Source organism: Rhineura floridana, chromosome 2 (genome assembly GCF_030035675.1).
Source record: "Rhineura floridana isolate rRhiFlo1 chromosome 2, rRhiFlo1.hap2, whole genome shotgun sequence".
Classification (NCBI taxonomy): domain Eukaryota; kingdom Metazoa; phylum Chordata; class Lepidosauria; order Squamata; family Rhineuridae; genus Rhineura; species Rhineura floridana.
Genome location: NC_084481.1, coordinates 128,386,421 through 128,408,414, shown reverse-complemented (window position 1 = coordinate 128,408,414; position 21,994 = coordinate 128,386,421). Strand labels below are relative to the sequence as shown.

At 41.0% G+C, this 21,994-nt stretch overlaps 1 protein-coding gene across 8 annotated transcripts in view; it reads left to right on the top strand.

The window, feature by feature from the left end:
- KIAA1549L (KIAA1549 like) overlaps positions 1 to 21,994 on the top strand; it is a 305,265-nt gene that overhangs the window by 221,267 nt on the left and 62,004 nt on the right. For all 8 annotated transcript variants that reach the window (XM_061610513.1, XM_061610520.1, XM_061610519.1 and 5 more), the window contains 3 exons: positions 8,362 to 8,459; positions 9,835 to 9,983; positions 19,858 to 20,009. In XM_061610513.1, coding sequence (XP_061466497.1) covers positions 8,362 to 8,459; positions 9,835 to 9,983; positions 19,858 to 20,009 — 399 coding nt within the window. The remainder of the gene's footprint in view (positions 1 to 8,361; positions 8,460 to 9,834; positions 9,984 to 19,857; positions 20,010 to 21,994) is intronic.

The following is a 21,994-nucleotide window of genomic DNA, read 5'->3' as shown; positions in this document are numbered from 1 at the left end:
AGGAACAAAAATATTTTTCTGTCTGAACTAAATCAATTATGAATCACCCCATTTATATAAAGATATGCTATAGCAAACCTGCTGGGGCTGTTCCTGGAAAATGTGACTAAATAAAATCAGCTGGTGATCCCCAGCCCACCCTCAAGAAATAATTCACCAAGGAAAAAATGCCTTCAGGCTTCCTTTCTTCTGTGATGATTTCAGAAAATATAGCCAGCCCAGTCTGCTGTCTTTATAAAGGCCCAAAGTACATATTGCCTAGAGACATACAGGCATGCCCAATTCACAGTTGCCCATAATGTGCAGTTGGAAAACATCTTGATGTGACATCATTGCAACAGAATTTCTCTGATCCCTTTAAGTGACAGCCAGTAAAGCAGAGCAGTGGCAAGGAAAGCCTAACCTGATGATGTCACATCATCATTTTTATGTGTTAAAAAATTACACATTACTGGGTGGATGTTGCAGAAGTGTGGATTGGCTAATTCCCCAGACTTGTGTCATTTGGTTTATAGGGGGGGGGCTATTTCTGCCTTTCTCATCCATATCTCCCCCAGGCAGTATTTTTCACAAGAACCATTTACTCTTGCCATGACACCTTTTGAAGAATGGAGTATCCAAGATGCTTACTCTTAACACACTGCCTGCTGTTGTCCAGAGTAACATAGGTCCTTCTAGATCTTCCTCAATGACCTTGTATGTATGCAATAAATCCTGATGCAACCTGGGTGCTTTAAGTATTTTCCAACTACCTCTTTCCTCTGACACTGATTCCAAAAGCATTGATTTTGAATTCTTTAATAATTATTGATCTATAACAAAACTATGTATATTTTTAAAGATTAATTTTATTGTTAATTTAAGCCAGATCTGCTACTTGTCTGACAAACAATAAGTTAGTAACTGTTCAAGGGCTGGAAAAACATCTGTTTTAAAAATAGGTCTGTGAAATTGTGAGTTTACTGTGGAATGAAATTTGCTTTATAAACAAGAAAAAATCCCTAAAGCTAAAGTTATCCTGGTGTAGATAGCATTACTGTTTTGTGAAAAGGCATTTCAAATTTCATAACAGCATATCCATATGCTTAGCTCATAAAGTTCCAAAATTATTGCTTATACAGTTTAAGCATAGAGAGAAACTGCCAGGTTTTATAATCAATACTGCTAAAATGGGAAGACAAAAAAATATTATTTCTAATCCATACCTTTGGAATTTAGTTCAAAGCCAGTGACATTAAATGGACAGGTTCAGACTATTGCTGTTTAAATCTTGGGAGAAGTTGCCCATGGCACTTTGAAATTGATGCACTGATATAATGAAATATTGGAACAAATTGGAATCCATCTAGAGATTGTGCTGCAACATAAAGGGAAGTAAAAATACTGATCCTAAACTTGTTTACAGGGCAGTTTAGCTTGGTTTGCATGTAACATTGACAAACCATGGTTAGGCATGATCACACATATGTACAAGTACTCACAGTGAAAACTGAGACTGCTTCACTTTACCCAGAGCTAAGCCATGGTTTGGCTTATCATTACATCTGAACCTGGGTTCATGGTTTGCCTCCTATAGGAACAAAGAGGAGAAAAAGCACCAAGCATAGTAGCAACTAAAGAAGACAAGCTCTGGTGCTGTGTATATGATTTATTATGTGGTCTATGCATTCCGGAGAACATATCTCCTTCCTCAGGAGCTGTGGAGCCTAGTGTTTTCTTCACTCTGCCAAATTATCAGAGAAATAAAACATATAACAATACTTTTCCAAAGCCCCATACCCCTGATGCCCTGATAACTGTGTTTTGTGTGTGGCTTTGGCTAAGGATGTTTATGTTTTATTGTTCTGATGGATAATTTGGGAGAGTGAAAAAAACACATGGCTCTACAGTCCTGAGGAAGGAGATAAGTTCTCCAAAACATGTAGAATACATAATACTGTAAATCATCTAAATAGCACCAGAACTTGTCTCCTTTTGTCTCCCACAGACAAACCATGAACCAAGTACAAGCAATGTTCCTGGCTTCAGACATAATACTAAGCCAAATCATGGCTTAGCTCTAGGTAGTGTGGCAGCATCAGGACCTGGAGAGGAACAAAGCATAGGAAATAATGGGAATGCATTCTTAGCTACCAAATTTTCTCTCTCAGATCTCTCTCTCTGTGCACTCTCTTGGATGAGTAGGGTTTGAATGCAATCCATCTAAATCTTGCAGCACCTCCTGTGTCAAGGTGTATTAATATGATATAGTCTATGTAGGGTACTTATAATGCCATGCTGTCCTCAATGATGATTTTGATATGCTGGCTATTCTAGGAGAATAAAAATTGGATGGTGTCAGAGCAGCATTTCAGTCTAGCTGCTAAGCAGATTCAATAACTGTCACTGTATTCCTAAGTAAATATGACAATCTGTGTTACAGTGTAAAGGCTGAAAGATTAGTATCTCATGCTCTGGGCCATAAACAGATGGAGAAAAGTGCCAGGAAGGTCTTTCTGACACACATAAAATGGCAAAATCTTTAATTTTGCCATATGCCATTTTCTGCTAAGCTCTGTAAATCCTGGGTAACTGACCTCATGGCCTCTAAGTTTCTGATCCATGCGTTACTTTGGTGGTGTATTTTTTTTATGGAGTCTTAACATTGTCATAAGAAAGTAAGATTTTTTTTTTGCTTAGACTAGAAGAACATGAAAGGATTCCCCATTAACTTCAGGAAAGGAAAGTTAAAATATAAAATGGATTTGTGTAGTTCTCGTGTTGCTGTGTTATAGCTCTACCTTGTGGTCGCAGGCAGGAAAGACAAGTTGAGGGAAGTAGGTCGCTCCCAGCATTCCTCAGTTGGTTTTCCTGCCTCCATCAAACTGGTTGCACTCTATCTTTGCTCCCCTTTTTACCTCAGGTTTTCTTATTATTATCCATCATTGTGCCTTTCAAGCCCTCTCTCTCTGCTTTCTAATGCTATCTTGGACCTTTTCCACAAAGGGGGGGGGGAGAACAAAGCCATCATATTTCCCCTTGGTTTACAACAAATTCTTTCGGCCTGAGTCCACTGCACCTTCATGTCAGGCGCGTGTGTTGCACTCCACTTGCCTCTTTTACTTCAGTGGGACCGCTGAAATGGCATCCAGTGGCTTTTTACCAGAGGCATCTACAGCTCCTGTGGTCCCCGCAGCTGCCAAGGCCAAGCAGAAGCACAGACATCTGGAGCCCCCCAGAGCCGAAACAAAGCCCTGGGGCCAAAAAAGCAGCGCACCAGGGAGCCACTGGCTTCGTGCCATGAATAGCAAGTATTTTCCTGTGCCTCCCAGCCGTGAAGCACCAAAAGGGGGGGGTGCCTGTCCCACTGCCGTGGTGATACAGGGGATCAACTTTGTCAGCAGTGGGCTCCATCTCATACCTTGGGAAAGTAAGAGTTTCTGGGGTTCCAGAGTCTTCCCTACTAGCTCAACCCTCCCAGCCTTCTCCCAAGTCAGTCAGCCTCCATCCCATACCCAGGGCTCTGATGATGCTGGCCAAGAATTCCTCTTTAGTGGCAACATACTGAGGCAAATTAAAGAAGCTATAATGGGAGAATTATCAGCAGAGTTAAGGGCCGCCCCACCCCTCCTGCTGCTTGTGAACCACAGCACAATGTGCATCATACTTCTGCAGACCCTGCCGCACCTTCCTCATCGCACTCCATGCCTCCTATACAGTTACTGGCGCATGCTAATTGTTCTGACCATAGGCAAGCCTATACTTCCACAGAACATGCTTCTACCTCCAATTCTCCCAACCCCTATATTTTAGATAGGGGTACATCCAGGGTCACCTACCTCGGGGATGACCAGTCCACCCTTTCTATGATGCAGATCCTCTTGACCCTTTTATCGGTCTTTTATAGAGGGTGGGGAATGGAGTGAGGGCTCCATGGGGAAAGAACACATGCCTCATCGTTTGTTCCATGACTCGTACTTTGCTCCACTGCTGCACAGAGTACTGACCACTCTGGAACTTAATTCTTGTCCTACTGACCCGCCTTCAGTCCAGTCTAAAGGCAAGGTGGTGCTATCTGAACCAAAAACCTCAGGCAAGCCAAACTCCTTTAAGGCTGTTACTAAAGCTGAATGGGATACTCCCCTTCAGTATAAAAAAGTTGTTGCTTTAGCTAGTAAGCTTTATAATTTGAAAGCTGAGTTTACAGACTTAATTAAAACTCCAGCCATTGATCACCCTATTTCAGCTCTTGTGGCCAAAAATATCTTGCCGAAAGATGGGGAAGCACAGCTCAAAGATTCTAATGAGAAGCACATAGATTATTCCATATGTAGAGCACATGAAGCCGTAGCTTTGACCATGTGTGCATCCTGTGCTGCCTGTTTTCACTCATGAAGCCTTAGTTTGGCTTGATGATTTAATTGAAAATCTTAACCAGGATCTGGATTGCTTATGCATGACACTGCTGTAAATTTATAGAGCAGAAGCATATGTAGCAGATGCTACTTTAGATGCCACCCAATTTGCAGCTCAGTCCCTGGTAGCAGATGTGGTGACCAGGAGGACCTTATGGCTGAAACATTGGGATGGAGACACCACCTCAAGAGTCAACCTTTCCACAGCTCCTTATACAGGAGGAAAGCTCTTTAGTGAAGAGGCGCTGAAAGACGTTCTGGTGGAATCACGAAATAAGAGGAAGGTTTTGGTCTCCTCACACAGAGATTATAGGTGTTTTCCTCGCAAGTACTCTTCATACCAGTTGAATATTCCTTTCTTGGCTCCCGTCCACCATCAAGATATAAGGACACAAGACCAAGCAGAGGTAACTGGAACAGACCCCATTTCTCTCCACATTTCCAGCAAAATTCTAAGCCTTCCATCTCCAGTAAGGGTGGACTGAATCAGAAATCGCAATGACACCACAGTTCCAGAAGTTGGGGGCAGAGTACAGCATTTTTTCCCAGCCTGGGAGTCTTCAACCACCTACAAATGGGTTCTAAACATCATACTTCAGGGCTACAAACTGGATCTCTGTGCCTGGCTGCTCTCCCAGTTTCTTCCTTCTCCAGTCTCCAATTCTCAGAAGAGGGACATCCTTCATTTGCTATCCATGGTGGCCATCGAGCTGGTGCCTCCAGATGAGTCCTTCTTTGGTATCTATTCAGTATTCTTTGTGGTCCCAAAGAAGGACTGAAATGCCTGGAGGGCTGTCCTTGACCTCAGGTTTCTGAACCAGTGGGTCATTTACAGAAGATTCAGGATGGAAACACTGGCCTCCATCAGAGAGGCGCTACATCCTCAAGGCTTCCTCACATCAATAGACCTGAGGGAAGTTTATCTTCATGTACCCATTTATCCAGAGCATCAGAAGTTTCTACAATGGCCAACACTTTCAGTTCAAGGCCTTCCCTTTCAAGTTGGCATCAGCCCCAAGGGTATCTACAAATATCATGGTTGCCCTGGTGGCACATTTCTGCCTCCAGGGCATCTATACTTACCCTTACCTGGATGATTTACTAGTTTGCTGTCCTTCCAGACAGAGAGCCTTTCGAGATCTACAAATTATACTGGATTTCCTACAAGACCATGGCTTCCTCATGAATTTTCAAAAAAGTCACATCCAACTCAAACTCTGACTCATCTGGAGGCCTACCTGGACACCACCGGGGGCACAATTTCACTGTCCCACAACAGAATTCAAAGCACCGTAGTGGTGGCCCAACTCCTATCACGCTCCAGGCATGCAGATTTCATGTTTCTGGCAAGAGTGTTGGGCCTCCTGGTGTCAGCCTCACAAGTGACACCATGGGCCAAGCACCATTCTCTCAAGTTAGAATGGGCTCTCCTACCTTTTCAGGATGCCATTGCTGCCAAACAACATATCCAGATTCATATTTCCCAAGACCTCCAGAAAACAATGATCTGGTGGACCAGCCTTCAACATCTACAGAAAAGCCGTCCTTTCAGAGATCTGACACAGGTTTCCATCACCACAGATGCCAGTCTTCTGGGGTGGGGTGCCCATTGCTAAGGTCACTTCGTCCAAGGTCACTGGTTTCCAGCCAAAACAAGGAAAAGTATCAAACTTTCTTGAGCTCAGGGCAGCACATCTGGCCCTGCAGTTCTTTGTACCTTGCCTCCACCTCTCCCATGTTCTTATCCGAACCGACAACAATACTGTGAAAGCACACATCAACAGGGAAGGGGGGATGAGATCAGTGGAGCTGCAGGCAGAGACTTGCCTGCTCCTGAACTAGGTGGAACACCATCTACCTTCCCTAGCTGTCAAATACATCAGTGGCTCCTCAAACATCCAAGCAGACTGATTGAGTCGCAAAATGATAGACCCAGGAGAATGGATGCTGAACTGCACAGTATTTCATCAAATCAGATCTCACCTAGGGCAACCACTAGTGGAGCTCTTTGCCTCCCAGGAGAATCATCAACTCAAAAGATTCTTCTCCAGGTTTCACTCTCCCAAAATGAAAGCAATGGATGCCCTATCAACTCCTTGTCCCCCAGGACTTCTATACGCCTTTCCTCCAATCCCAATTCTGCCTCAAGTTCTTCACAAGATCAAGGTGGAAAAGGCCACAGTGATTCTTGTAGCACCATTTTGGCCTTGGCGCCCTTGGATTTTGGGCATTCTGGACATGGCGTTGTCCCCTCCGTGGAGGCTGCCACAAAGTCTGGACCTGATTTCACAAGGCCCTCTACATCATCTGGATCCCAGTTGGCTCCAGCTGGCAGTCTGGCTCTTCAGTGGAGACATCTAACAACACTTGGCCTCATCGCGGACGTGATCGACACCATCTTAGCATCCAGACGTCTCTCTACAATCTGCAAATTCTTGTACATGGAAGACCTTCACATCCTGGTGCTCTTTTGAGTGTTTTTCTGCATGCAACCCCAAGATTTCCACCATTCTAGCCTTTCTCCAAGTTGACCTTGCAAAGTGCCTCCAGCCCAAAACCCTGAAGAGGCAGGCTGCAGCTATATCCTCTCAAGCTCCTCAGTAAGGTTTCCCTTAGACTTCTATCACTGAAAGTCCTTTTCCTCGTGGCGATAACAGCCGCCTGTAGGATCTCAGAATTAAATGCTCTATTAGTGGCTAAGCACCTCTGTATATTTCATTCAGACAGAGTAATCCTCCGCACAGACCCCTCTTTCCTCCCTAAAGTACTTTCTAGATTCCATATACAGCAAGAATTAATCCTTCCTATCTTTTCCCCAAATCTGTCCCACCCCCTCGAAAGAGTGTGGGGTTCACTTGACGTTAGGAGGGCCCTTAAAGTGTACATTAATAGAACAAAAGCCCTTGGACAAATGGGCTTTTATCTCCTTCCACCCATCTTCCTTGGGGAAGAGGGTCACCTCCCCTACTCTATCAAGGTGGATTAGGGCATGTATAGCACTTGCCTATGAGTCACAGAAATTGCCAATCCCGACTAGAATTATTGCCCATTCTACGAGGGCTGCTGCCACCTCTGCAGTGCTATCAGCCAATGCTCCCTTAGAGGAGATCTGTAGAATGGCCACTTGGGCATCACCCAGTTCATCTACCAAACACTATAAAATTGACAGGTACACTTTGGCAGAGGCAGCCTTTGGCTGGAGGGTTCTACAGCAGGTTGTATCTGCTTGATGGGCAGCTTTTTATGTATGGCCCTCCCTACATGGGAAGCTTTAGAGCATCCCAAGCTGATGAGTTTCACCAGCAACACAAGAAAGAACCATTGGCTGCCTACTTGAAGGGTAGTTCTGTGTTGCTGGTCAGAAACTCATCAGCCCCACCCTTGTGGCTGTCCTTTTCCTGTTTTGCCTGTTTATCTGGGGTTCTCATGTAATCCTCAGTTAAGGGAAGTAGGTTTTTGTCCTCCACTATTGCATGGTTATTTATTCCTTTGACGTATTCGAGCTTGGCAAGGACATGAACTGAGGAATGCTGGGAGCGACCTACTTCCCTCAGGTCTTTCCTGCCAACGACCACAAGGTGGAGCTATAACCCAAGCTGATGAGTTTCTGACCAGCAACACAGAACTACCCTTCAGGTAGGGAACCAGTGGTTCTTTTTCTTTCCTGTGTTAATGTTAGATGTGTCAAGATGTTCAGACAACAAAATATTTTTATTTTTATTGGGATAAACACCATTCTGATTTCTCTTTGGGGAAAGATTCAGGCAGAAAAGAACACTGCAGTGTTGCTATTTTAGGAGGTCCTAAAAATGTTAACTTTGAAATAGGTAATACTACTTGCTTGGATCATAATCAAATGGTCCTCTTTCAATGTGCTTCTGCCATATTTTGGAGAAATGCAATGTGGTATAATTTTTATGAAAAGTCAGTAGATCTTTGAGGAAAAACTCATTTTGTTCCTTAACAGGCATATAGGTTTTCTCCACTCCCTGAAATGGTGATGGGTTCTCCACCTCCTCCTGTGCCTCCCAGGACAGGACCTGTCGCTGTCACCTCTCTTAGGAGGTACTATGCTGCTGTTTTATGTTTTAGTTAAAGATTTTAAATAATACCACATAAAGGAAGATTGCTTTATAACTGACATTGCAAGCTTCAGATGCATTACAGAACTAGCATTCCTTGTACTGAAGAGATATTGTGAAATTGCAATCAAGTGGTGTCATTTTAGAATCTTAGGTTTTTAAACTGTTTTAAAAAGCAAGTAAGCAAGCAAAGAAAAAATGTGGACTTTTATTCAACTGTAAGCCACTCAGATACTTAATAAATGTACTAAATCTTTGCTCCAGTATCTTTTAAACCATGATTTAAGTCCTCTGCTATAAAGGCATAATGTCAGATTAGTAAATAATTCATAAACCTCTCTGTTTTTCTTTTTTGAGATGACTAGCAGTAGGCAGTGCAAAATATATGAATAACCGTATAAAATTGGTTTTGGCACTCCGAAGACATTTAGAGAGTTTGTTGTCATCGTGTTTCCTATCTGCACTTTAGATGCCTAATAAATATGAATCAGTCTTAACATTGTTTTAGTATTTAGTGCACAGTTCGTTTGGCACTGCTGTTGTACAGCTTCAATTTTTTAAAATCTGGTGGATCTTCTTTTAAATTCTGTGTCCTCACAGCAAGCTAATTTATACCCATGCATTTCTAAGTAACAGTTGCATGGTTCAGGCTTAGGGCTCACAGTCTTTGAAATGATGCTTTTACAAAATGACACCTGATTGCAAAGCCACAACATAGCACATAGTGTTGTATTTTACTGTGCATTGGCATAAGAAGATAAAAACAACTGAGTTGTCCTGTTTGGATGCCAGTGATGTCATAACTGTTGTGCAAAAATGTCAATGAACTGTAAAACACCGGCAGCCATACTCATCCTTCACTGTCAGAACAAAAGTAGCACTGAGCTAAAACCGGGCCATATCTTAAAAATAGGATTTCTTTACTGAAATTGTTTTTTTAATTTGTATTATATTTTGATTTTGTTTTATGTTAGTATAGGCAGGATACAGTTAATAACCAGTGCTATTTGTTGTAGCCTTGCTACTTTTTATTTATTTTTGTTTTCTGACATTTATTTGTGCTCTGCCAAATTTGAATATATTTTTGAAATACAGGATATCTTTTTGGAACACTGTATGCACCTATGGTAAATGATGTTTGAGGTAGTGGTCCAGCTCAACTGGTATTCACCTATTGTACAAGACTGTCAAAACAAAAAGGATAATGTTTTCTCTACCTGTCTTTCACAAAAGAGAGTCTGCAGTTCTGTGGCTAAAACTGTAGTTAAATGGTCTTCTCCAGAGTAAGTAGGTTGTAGATTGCAGTCAATGTGTGCTTGATGTTGGAATGACTGATGTTTCTAATATATATTATACAGGTCGACATCTGATATTGGCAGCAAGACCAGAATATCAGAGTCCAGTGGGACTGAACAGTTACAGCCACATGATCATGCCCCTTTTGTCCCAGTATCAAGAGCCCCAGTATCTGTGGCTCCATTGGATCAATCAGCTTTGAATTACTCAGGTGAAAAACGCATGCGGTACAAACAGAGACCACATCTAAGTCTGTATGGCATAGAAACAAGCGTATGAGAGCTTGCAAGCACCTTGCTTAGAACTGTGTTAAATGGTTCTCTTGAAGGCTTGAGGAGGAGAATTAATAAAAGGATCCCCACACACTCCTTCATTTATCACATGCAGCATATTTCTGATGTGGGAGAGGAATGGGAAGGAAGGACATGGTCTTTCTATTTGAAGCACTTGGAATTGGCATCTTTCTGAGACATGCTGTTGGAACCAATGGTGTGTTGTGGTACAGAAAGCAAATGGCCATGTGATGTAGTCAGTTTCCCTTGCAATGGCTACTTACTCTTGAGTTGAATGCACTCTGCATTGACCCAAAGGCCACAAGCTCTCTTTAGAAAGAGGCTGTTTAGATTACTACTTTCAGCTAAATGTGGTGAAGTCATCCTGAATTGATGGTGAATGTCATGTGATTGTTTCATTGTGTCTTCAACTTGCAAGTTAGCATGTCCTTGCAAACCATTCAAAAGTAAATTAGGTGAGTATATCCTAATTTGTGATTGACAGGTTCCCAGTGTGGCAAATCAATTCAGATAAACTTCACCTCATCATTAAATAAGCTGAATATGCTTGTACCCATAGGTGTTTTTTCTGGGAGCTCACTATCGAGTAGATTCTACTTGCAATGAAAAGCTTCAGAAATGAATATGAACATATGAAGCTGCCTCATACTGAGTCAGAGCATTGGTTCATCTAGTCCAGTATCATCTGTTCTCACTGGCAGCTATTCTCCAGGGTCAGCGCATGCTGCCTGAAACCCCCTTTAACTGGAGATGCTGGCAATTGAACCTGGGACCTTATACATGCAAAGCATGTGCTCTACCATTGAGCTTTGGCCCCCACAAAATCTCTTTGATTGCAAAGAAATTCCAACCAACTAATCAAAATCCTTTCCGTATTAAGGAAACACTTCAGACATATATATCTCCCTAGGTACATTTGGACGTGTACAACCTAAATATTTGTATAAGACTTGTGTGAATTAGTTGGGGTCATCTATTTTACATTGTAACTTTTCTGTGCCACTTTGTTAGTGTTCCTGTATTCACTAAGTCAGTCATCCAGTTATTGAAACCCATGTCATCTAAGACTCTTGAAAGAAGATTATTGAGATTGAAAAGGAACCCAATGTGATGTCTGTCATCTTCAGAGAAGGGATAGCTGTGTTGCTGGCATGATGGGGTAGGAAAGGCTGATACAAGCAAATTATAAAAGCATCCCTTGTGATTGCTGGATCAGGAGGAGGTATGGAAGAATCAGATGATTTTCAGGGCTTTTGAAATCTGATAGAACGACACTAAATGCTTGGTCTTCACTCAACAACTGCATTCTAACTAACAGAAACAGGACATATGTTAAATTAAAAGTGAGCAAAGAAAGAGGTGTTCTGCCAGTGACAATAGTCTTGTTGAGGGTAGATTAGGATCAGCTGTTGCTTGCTGGTTTTAAAAGTAGAATAAGATTTTTCTCCTATTATTGTACCATGGATGTTCTCCACCATTTTTTTCAGTCTCATTGATACACCAAAACCAGCAAACACCCCCATCCCACCCTGCAATGTTTTGTAATTAGTTAACATAGAAAGAGTTTGTTCAGTGAGGAACATTAACTTCAAAGTAAGAGGCTAGAAGCAAGTTGTTTCACTGTCCTCATCTCAAAGGCTGGTTTCGGAAAATGAAATCTGAAAGGAAAAAATGTGTAGGAGAAAATGCTGAGTTGCTTACTGATCTCATGGCATTATTTCATCACACACACACCCTTGAGAATCTGTTACCTTTATTTTGTGGTCCAGCGCTCACGCTGCGTTCAAGTCCTGGCTGCTGTTTCACACACGGGCAACTGTGGTCCCCTATGGTTTCCAAGCTCTTCTGCCCTAGATTGAAATTCCTGTTTTCCATCTTGTGTTATAACACCTCCCCATCCAAATCAAAATATTTTTTTTATTAAGTAATGTCTGCTACCATTCTGATATCCATTTATATAAATTTTAAAAAATGAATAGCAGTAAATCATCAGTGGAATAAAACTGTGTTGCCGGTATCTTAAATTAACTTGCTGCCTGCCACGAGTAATAGTCAGCAGTGTATTGCCATATAAATGATTATACAAAAGGTTCCCTGGAACTTCAAACATTGTGGAATACACATAGGACATCAGTTCTAATGATTAGGTACCCCAGAGCCTCAAATTCCATGAGATATGGAATATTCTCTTAGATGTTGGACGTTCGGAAACATCTGGATCTGAAAAAAAGATACCAGGCTGAATGAGCTGTTGGCCTTGACACAGTTGAGTCTCCCTTATTTTTCTGACTCTGAAATAATGAGGTGCTAAGTTATTGCACTTTTCCTACATATGTAAGATAACATCTTTGTAAAAATATAAAATCCTTTAATTTTCTTTGTAAAATAAAAATGTAACAACTCCCCAACAGAAAATGTCTTTATCTTAAAGCACGGCCCCTAACAAAAATAGCAGTTAAGGCCTCAGACTTAAGTACACTTACATGGAAGGAAGTTTCAGTGAAACAAATGGGGCTTGCATTGTTTTTATGGTTGGGTACAAAACTATGGTTTTTAATTTTTTTGCACCAGGTTGGAAATAAAAGGGCTTGTAGAAATTTCACTATATTGCCTTAGGCTATGATCCAGTGGAGCATTTAACAATTTTACTTAATTTTAAGCATGCAAATAGTCCCAGGGGACTGCTCAGCATAGTTTGCATGTTGCCAAGGGAAGTGTTAGTGTTTGTGTGCTCTTCTATTCACAGCTTCCCGTAGCTGAAACACAGTAATGCAGCTCATCTTTCTGGGCAGTCCATTGCCACAGGTTACCTTTTGTCATGAGTTGTTTCTGAAAAGTGCAATTTAGTTGAATATTTCTGGATCTGATCTGTAGTATGATTGTACAAAACTACTAATTTAATTATGGGAATGAGGAAAAATATTATTATGATAACATCTGCTTAGCTAGCACAGTGATTCAAACCTGCTATTAAAAGAGGATGTTGGCATTCAGTTTTTATCTAGGATACATCTCTTTATCCGAACTCTGAATGGGCAGCCCTTTCTACCCTTACCATCTTACCCCAGGTGCCACATTCTCCACTGCCTTGAAGCCTGGGTGACTCCACATGAAGATTCCTCTTTGGTCCATACTCAGTATTTGGGAATTGCTATGCTAGCATTGGGCTGATTTTGGTTTTAAAAGGAAGTAGTGTAGAATACTGTAGATACTTGTTTGTTTAAATATGTTAAATGTTCGTCAATTTAGGATTTGGGTGATGATACTCTAAAAGAAATGGTGTCTAATGCAGAGGTATCAGCATTTTAGTGATGTGTAAAATACTACTGCCATAACACATTTATTTACCATCAGTAATTTGCTTAATGCAGAACAAATTAAATAAGATACTCTCCCTGTCCAGAAGGGAACTATTAGTGTCTCTGGATGGAATTTAAGGTATTGTTTTATGATGGAATGCTAAACCCCCCAGTTTTTCTGAGGAAAAGATTGTATTTCCTTAATGAGAGCTCAAATTTAACTAAAATGTGTAGCAATTTGGGTGATTTTTCTATGCATCTAAAAATGGACTCCTGAACTGAATGATAATTCTATTCTATGAACTTTTTCATTGTGTCCAGTTTCACAGAATCTCCTTAGGAATAGTTACCACAAATTACATGCACATATTGGATAGAATCTTTGCAAAAACAACCCTCCTACCTTGCTTATTTTCTGGGAAGCAGAATATAATGACCTTCTGAATTTTTATACAAAATCCCACTTTCTCAGTTTTGCTTTGTATAAACTAGAGAATAAGATGAACATGCATTTGGGCTGGGTTTGAGATACCATAAAATTGCTAAAATTTTAGCACTGGCAGAATGCTGCTGACATTGTTTGGCATCATAGAAAAATGCCGAAATAGGAGGAAGAGAATGCAGTAATTTAATCCACTCCTTATTATCAACAGATCTTTTTAATGAAAATTTTGTACCTTGATTTTAGTTTTGTGGGTTGTGAGAGCAGGTGGGTGGAGAGTAACAGGGAACATCTTCCATGTTAACATATGCATGTTAGTCTTACGTTTTCGAACTTAGATTAGACTTTCGTGGGTGTGGATGTGTAATTGGGAGGCTCTGAATTACAGCCTCAGGAAAAGGAAGACTAATTAGAGATTTCTATAGTGAGGAAGCACTCTTTGCTGGGAAAAATCAAGGCAAAGTATGAGTTGTAATAAGAAAACATTATGGCAGCCCATCTGGCTTTTAAGTAGTCAAGGAGCTCCTCAAAAGAGTTACTCTAGAGTCATCCCACTGGTGTCTGTAGGCTTTCTAAGAGATTTCTGGATTCAAGCAGTATACCTTGGCTCTATAGATTTACAACTACAATTTGCAGCAGCCAGAGAATTTTATTTGATCAGAAGTCCTAAAATTTTCTTATAATCAGCAAAAAAACCCACACCCACCTTTGTGTCTTCCCACATACAACTAAGACAAAACAAAGACAAGTGGTTCAGCTGAAAGTTTAGGATTCTTTAGGTCTTTGGTGTGCTTCAACTACCTCAGAAAATAGAACCTATGAAAAATAATTGGCTGGCTCAGGGCTTCTGGCCCCATCAGTACAGCTTAGGAGGGTATGTGGCCCATGCAGCCATTCATTTTAAAGTGACCATACAGGATACACAGAAGTTTGGAACATTTTCCTTCTAGCCATTCCCCCATGTCTCCTTAGGTAAGATTTAAGCATCAGCAACTCCAAAATGATAGCTAAAAATATTCAGCTAATTGCTCATGTGACAATAGAACTTCTGTGGCAGCTCAATACTATTAAAATGCATATCGCCCACCACCACTGCCAGTGTCTGAAGATTCTCTTATAGTCACATGGGTCTGATTTCAGAAGTATGCATGACCACGACTCTTCCCTTCTGTAGCAGAAAGAGTTTGAAATGTAAAGTTATGTGCAAATGCAAAGTTTATTTAATAACTAAGCATGTGTATTAATGATGATTTCTTTTATAGTTAGGTCCTGATTCTGAGAGGTCATTTATTGTACTTGCATTGGAGTAGTTGCTTTGTTTTTATTTTTATTTTTGAACTTGAGGGTGAGAGGAATGATCTCTGCTGCTCTTCTGCTCACGTTCAAAATTATATTGATTCTAGTTCTGCTTAAAAATAAATAGACATGGATTAAAGGTGACATAGGACCAAACAAAAAGCATTGGACTACTACCTTATTTTTATTTAAGATTTTTTAAGATTTGAATCCTTCTGGCTCTGGGAGCAGCATATGGGTAATTGTGACTCCTCAAGAGAAGCTTACAATTGACCCAGCAGCATAGAAGCTTCTCACTATTTTCATCCTGGGTTTGTTACAAGCCATCTCTGTGACTGTAAAGTGTGGTGTAAATATACAGCCGTGGTATAAATATTGGTACTGGAAATGGCTTTAAGCACTAAAAGCATTTTCCCAATTTAAACTACTTGTGTTGCATCTACAGTCATTCCAACCTATGATTTCACGAGACTCTGTCTGTAATATGATGTCTCTGTTTCTTAATTGTTTTTTTGGAATTGCTGTTTTAAAATTGTTGAGTCCCATAAGGATAAATGCACCCAATGCCACTCCCACTCAGGAGTGTATTCATCAGCACAGGAAATATAATCTCCCTAAACCTTTTTAAGTTTAAAAGTTCAAGGTATCACACTAGACTCTAGTGACCAGCGTGATCTTGTGTCACTAGAGGTACATCTCCATGAAAACATGTGGCTAACTTCTAACATGTGTCCCCTCTCCCCTATAAAAGGTGCTTGGTTGGTGTCCTTGGTTCCATTCATCTCATGTAACTCCATAAGCAACATTTATGCAATTTGACAAGCCCTTTGTAGACAACAGAGGCTGGAAACTGCTGTAAACTGAAATAATAATAAAAAATGGAACTTCATCTTATTAAAATATATTGTTTCTGTTTAACATCCCATGTGTGTGAAGTGTTTTGTTTTAAGTTACTGAGATGCATTTATCAATTTAATAAAAGGGCCACAAGGAGAGGGTTGGCCTACAGTAGACTGAAAGCAATGACCATTCCTTACAACTGATGACAATAACGGAATAGCCTTTTCAGTTTTTAAATACTATTCATTGACTTGTTGAATAGCATATATCTTGGACATCCTTATATTGAGATGTAACGGCAAGAGGGGATACAGAACACATATGTTCTTAGATTCTGCAGGGAACCTTATAGGAACAGTTGATACCAGGAAGAGAATTTACCTGGATGCAATAAGAAAATGAATGAGAGACTTGTTATGTTGATAAAAGCTGTATTGAGTACAGATGACACAATTAAAAATTACTGAGTTTCTAACTCCTGATTGTTGATCTGTCCTTCACTTGGAAAGTTTTAACATGCAATGCTTAAATCAATTTTTACTCAAATAATTCTGTAATAGGAGTGTTGGAATATACTTTCAACATGACAGATGTGTTGTGCATAGCACAAATAGTGGGAGAGAGTTGGGTGGGGTTTTGTGCCACATATTAAAACAGTTCTAAAATTAACCTAGTTCTGGGACATTCCTAGAAAAGAATGCCTTTTATTATTTGCGTTTTTTATTCTAAAAAGGGTTACAAGATGTAGTCCAAATACTTGTTGCATTTAATACACATGTTAGCAGCTGATGTATGTGTCACGTAAGAGAGATGCTTCATTGAACAGAAGATAAAGATGGATTCCTTTTCTAACACTTGGCAACATATTTCAAGCTGAAAGCAGTGATGTGTTGCCAGCAGTTTAACAAGTGGCTCCCAGAAGATACAAGTGAACTGAAGAATCCATCCATTTGCCAACTGATGAAGAATATCATCCTGGTGGACAAAACACTGTTTGTGCAAACATGCTGCAAAGCATCAGAAAAACATAATGGGTTTATAATCATGTAATTATATGTGTTAATGTGAAATGATGCAGACATGAAGGAGATGAAAGTTTAAGTGACATTTATTTAAATACCAGGTGCTTGATGTGACATTATCCAAACCACGTGAGGTCCAATCCACACGATAGCGGAGGAACCAGTCACACCTATATTTCATTTTAATCCCTTCCTCTCTCCCCATAGTCTAAGAATTGTGCATATGTCATACTGACTAAAAAGAATGATGTTTCATACAAGAACAATGTTTCGTAAGGTGTATTTTACAGATTGTATTCCCCTTTGGGATGTACAAAGCACCTTGGGATGTACAAAGCAAAGAAAACCCATTCACATCCGCCGGGACCTTGACTCCATTATTGTAGCAGTTGATCCTAATGAGGTGTCCAGAGCACAGTCTTGTCCTGTTTTATTGGATGAGTTTCAGTTGGTACAGCTCGAGGATGTGGACAAGGTGCTTGGACAGGTGCGGGCGACCACTTCTGCTCTGGATCCTTGCCCCTCATGGCTAATAAAAGCTAGCAGGAATGGAACAGCCGGCTGGGCCAAGGAGGTGATTAATGCCTCTTTACGAGAGGGAGTGGTCCCACCCTGCCTGAAACAGGCGGTGGTGAGACCGCTCCTAAAAAAATCCTCCTTGGACCCTGATAATTTGGACAACTATAGGCCAGTAGCAAATGTCCCATTCCTGGGCAAGGTTCTAGAGCGTGTGGTCGCTCGCCAACTCCAGGCTCTCTTGGATGAAACTGATTATCTAGACCCATTTCAATCGGGCTTTCGGCCGGGGTTTGGTACAGAAACGGCCTTGGTCGCCCTGTATGATGACCTCTGTCGGGAGAAAGACAGAGGGAGTGTAACTCTGTTGGTTCTCCTTGATCTCTCAGCGGCGTTTGATACCATCGACCATGGTATCCTTCTGGAGCGACTTACGGATTTAGGAGTGGGAGGCACTGCTTGGCGGTGGCTCTGTTCCTATCTCGGGAATCGTCTCCAGAAGGGGATGCTGGGGGAACATTACTCGAGTCCCTGGGTACTCCAATATGGGGTCCCGCAGGGTTCAGTTCTGTCCCCCATGCTTTTTAATATCTATATGAAGCCGCTGGGTGAGGTCATCAGGAGTTTTGGAGTGCGTTTCCAGCAATATGCTGATGATACGCAGCTCTACTACTCCTTTTCATCTTCGTCAGGTGAGGCTGTTGATGTACTAGACCGCTGCCTGGCCGCGATAATGGGCTGGATGAGAGCTAATAAACTGAAACTCAATCCTAACAAGACTGAGATGCTGTTGGTGGGAGGACCCTCTGCCCAGATGGTTGACGTTCGACCTGTCCTAGATGGGGTTACACTCCCCCTAAAGGAACAGGTACGTAGTTTGGGGGTCTTATTAGATCCGCTCCTGTCACTTGAGGCTCAGGTAGCCTCGGTGGCACGGAATGCATTCTACCAGCTCCGGCTGGTAGCCCAACTACGACCCTATCTGAGCAAGGAGCATCTTGCCTCAGTTATCCATGCTATGGTAACCTCTAGATTGGACTACTGTAATGCACTCTACGTGGGGCTACCTATGAAGACGGTTCGGAAACTTCAGCTAGTGCAAAATGCTGCGGCCAGAGTTCTCACTGGGACAAAGAAATTTGACCATATAACACCTGTCCTGGCGCAGCTGCACTGGCTACCGATATGTTTCCGGGCCAGATTCAAAGTGTTGGTTCTTACCTATAAAGCCCTAAACGGCATTGGACCGCAATACCTGATGGAGCGCCTCTCTCGCTATGTACCTACCCGTTCACTACGCTCGACGTCGAAGGCCCTTCTCCGGGTCCCAACCCATAAAGAGGCCCGGAGATCAACAACTAGATCTAGGGCCTTCTCGGTGGTGGCCCCCGAACTATGGAATGCCCTCCCAGACGAGATACGCCTGGCGCCTTCTCTGTTATCTTTTCGGCGCCAGATAAAAACTTACCTTTTCGCCCAGGCTTTTTAAATTTTGTAAATTTTTAAATATTTTAATTTAACATTCTAAACTTAATATGATCTTAATTTAAATCTCAATGGCAATTTTATTAATGTTTTATAATTGTACTATATATATATATATATTTCCACACTTGCTCATATTTTAATTGTGATTTTATTTGTTGTACACCGCCCTGAGAGCTTTCTGCTATAGGGCGGTCTAGAAATGTAATTAAATAAAATAAAATAAAAAAAATAACCGATGGTTAGTTACAGTGCTCTTTGGACGCTCCAAATCCTCCTGGAACTGCTCACTATTAGTAGGACTATCTTGACCCAATTTGCTAAGAGCATTCCAATCCATTAGATACTGAAATATACTCTTGTGCTGGTGTTTCAGCTGATAAACTGTATAATAGAAGCCACACTCTAGAATAACATTAGAATCAATATTAAATATTTTTAATAACACACATACTACACTGCTACTGACCAGCAACATCATCTCTTTGGCTTCTTTTATTCTGTTTCTGCACCTAGCATAAATCCAAGAATATGCATCTGCACTGTGCTTATGTTCAATTTACACAATGGATTAGCAACTGATACTCATTCTTTCTACAGACAAGTATGATCACTAGTTGTGTGATCTTAATGTTGGTGTCTCCACTGTGTCAAGAGCAGTGCCAATGCTGGGTTCTCTTCAAACAGGTATATTCTGTTGTGGGATGTTTCATCCTACAACAGTGGCAACAAGGCAAATACAATAATACATGCTCTTTCTTTGGCAAGGGCTTCTTTTGCCAATGCAAAATGGCATCTTCTTGTTGGAACATCTCAGGGTTCCTTTACAATGTTCCTCTAGGTCTAGAGCAATGAATTTTGATTACTAATCATCTTCCTTATCTCTTGATAGGAAGTACAGTTCCAGCAGTCTTTGCCATCCCAGCAGCAAACCGACCTGGGTTCACAGGATATTTCATCCCAACACCACCTACAGCATACAGGAACCAGGCTTGGATGTCCTGTGCTGGAGAAAATGAATTACCAGGGCAATGGACTGACTCGGTAATGGTGTACATTTTATTCAGTTTGCATGTTGAATACTTATTCATAATCAACTTATGAGATCAGGGGTTTGCAAAGGGAAATTTCCACACAGATGGTGGTATTATCATCATTATCATCATTATTGCTGGTACTTGTTGCAAAGTTGTGGTTGCTAACTGGTTGCCACCTATCTTGCACAGGCCTAAAGAGAATATAAAAGATTAAAGAATGATGTTAGCGTTCAACAACAGTAGATTCACTTTGCTGAAGTCCATAATCATTCACAATTTGTTTTATACAGCTTTCTAAACTTAAAGCAGCACATTGCTGCTCTGTACAGTGCTGGTGCAAATTTCCCTGTGTGCTTGAGCCGAGGTGCTATAAACACAGGAACACAGGAAGTTGTCTTTCTGCTGAGTCAGACCATTGGTCCATCTGGCTCACTATACTATCAGTGACTACCTGGGGGACAGAGAGTCTTTCCCAGCTCTACCTAGAGATGCTGGGAATTGAATTTGGGGCCTTCTGCATAGAAAGCAGATGCACTGTCTGAGCCACAGGCTTTCACTCTTAAGAGCTGTGAATCACATACATGCAATACAAAGAATTAAAACACTAGAAGTGTGTCCAGGGCCTTCAGGATAGGAAATCAACTGGAAAGGGATGACTTCTAGAGTCACATCTCATTTATTATATGGTCTACTTTGATTTAGCTCAGTTGTCAGAAATCCTTCTGAGCCATGAACTACAGTCTGAAGTCCAGCATACCTTTGAGCAGTGTTTCCCAAAAGACAAGCTAGGACTTGTGGATGGTTTCCCAAGCTATTGAAAGTGGTTCTATGAAGACAAAGCAAACAAAAGAGCTAAGGGTGATTTGTGTTAGCAATATGTACTAACAACCAATATGTAGTTCCCAAGAAAGACAACATACTCTACATGAATAAAATGTTTGCACAACATTTAACTTCCATCTACATCCCTTGAACCCGAAATAGTTGTCTGCAGGGATACATTTGGTATCTTTTTTTTATTCTGATCTGACAGGATTTTTGTTACCAAATCCCCCAGTGTTTGGCTCAGTCTGAGTGACAAGAAAGATCAACCTCGGATTTGCTTAAATTGCTTATAAAATGGGAACTTTATAGTTTAATGAGTTAAACATATTCTGAGATCTAGATCTGTTTGCTTTGAAGAAAGTTCTCTTGAAGGGGAGTAAGACACCCTGACAAAGTCAGAGTATGACAGGGGACAGTGAGACTATTGGGACTTGTTAATAGAGTTTGAAATTGTTGTCTTCGTAGGAAAGAACTAAAGAATGGACTACTTATGTGAGTGCTTCATACTGGATCAGTTTCCTTCACTCCTGTGAAAGAAATTATGTAACTCTCACATTAGTTTCCTGCCAGGTGTATATATGACAAAATAGATATTTGCATTCATTACAAGACAAACTTTATACTAGATTTGTAGTTTTCCATGATGAAATGTGTCTTTTTTTTTACAGTTTTATTTTTGAGATTTTTTCAACAGTTACAATAGGCTGTGTAAGAAAGGAATAGAGATTAAAGAAACATTTAGAAATTCTGGGGAAGAAACTGACAGAAAGGAGCAGTTTATAATTTTGCTCTATTTATGTCCAGGCTGCCTTGAACACAACCAGAAAAGTGGGATAGATCTTGAAAAATAAGATAAGTGGAATCTTGATGGAAATAGGCAGATTCCGGAAACTTCCACTTTAAGTACGTGTGTGTGTGTGTTTTGGTAATAGTAATACAGCCATTACATGTGAAAATAACTGGAATTTGTAGTCCAAGTAGAAAAGTTCTTTCCAGCTCTTCATGTTCCTGTCCCCCAATAGTCAAGTTTCACCAACACACTTTCTGTGTACGTTTGAGGTCCTCTCTTCAACTTTCTCAGTTGAAAGTATAGGCTGAGTCACTGAAAACGTTCCAGTTCTCACCCTCCCACACTTACAGACATTACTATTCAAGGACTACTGCTGT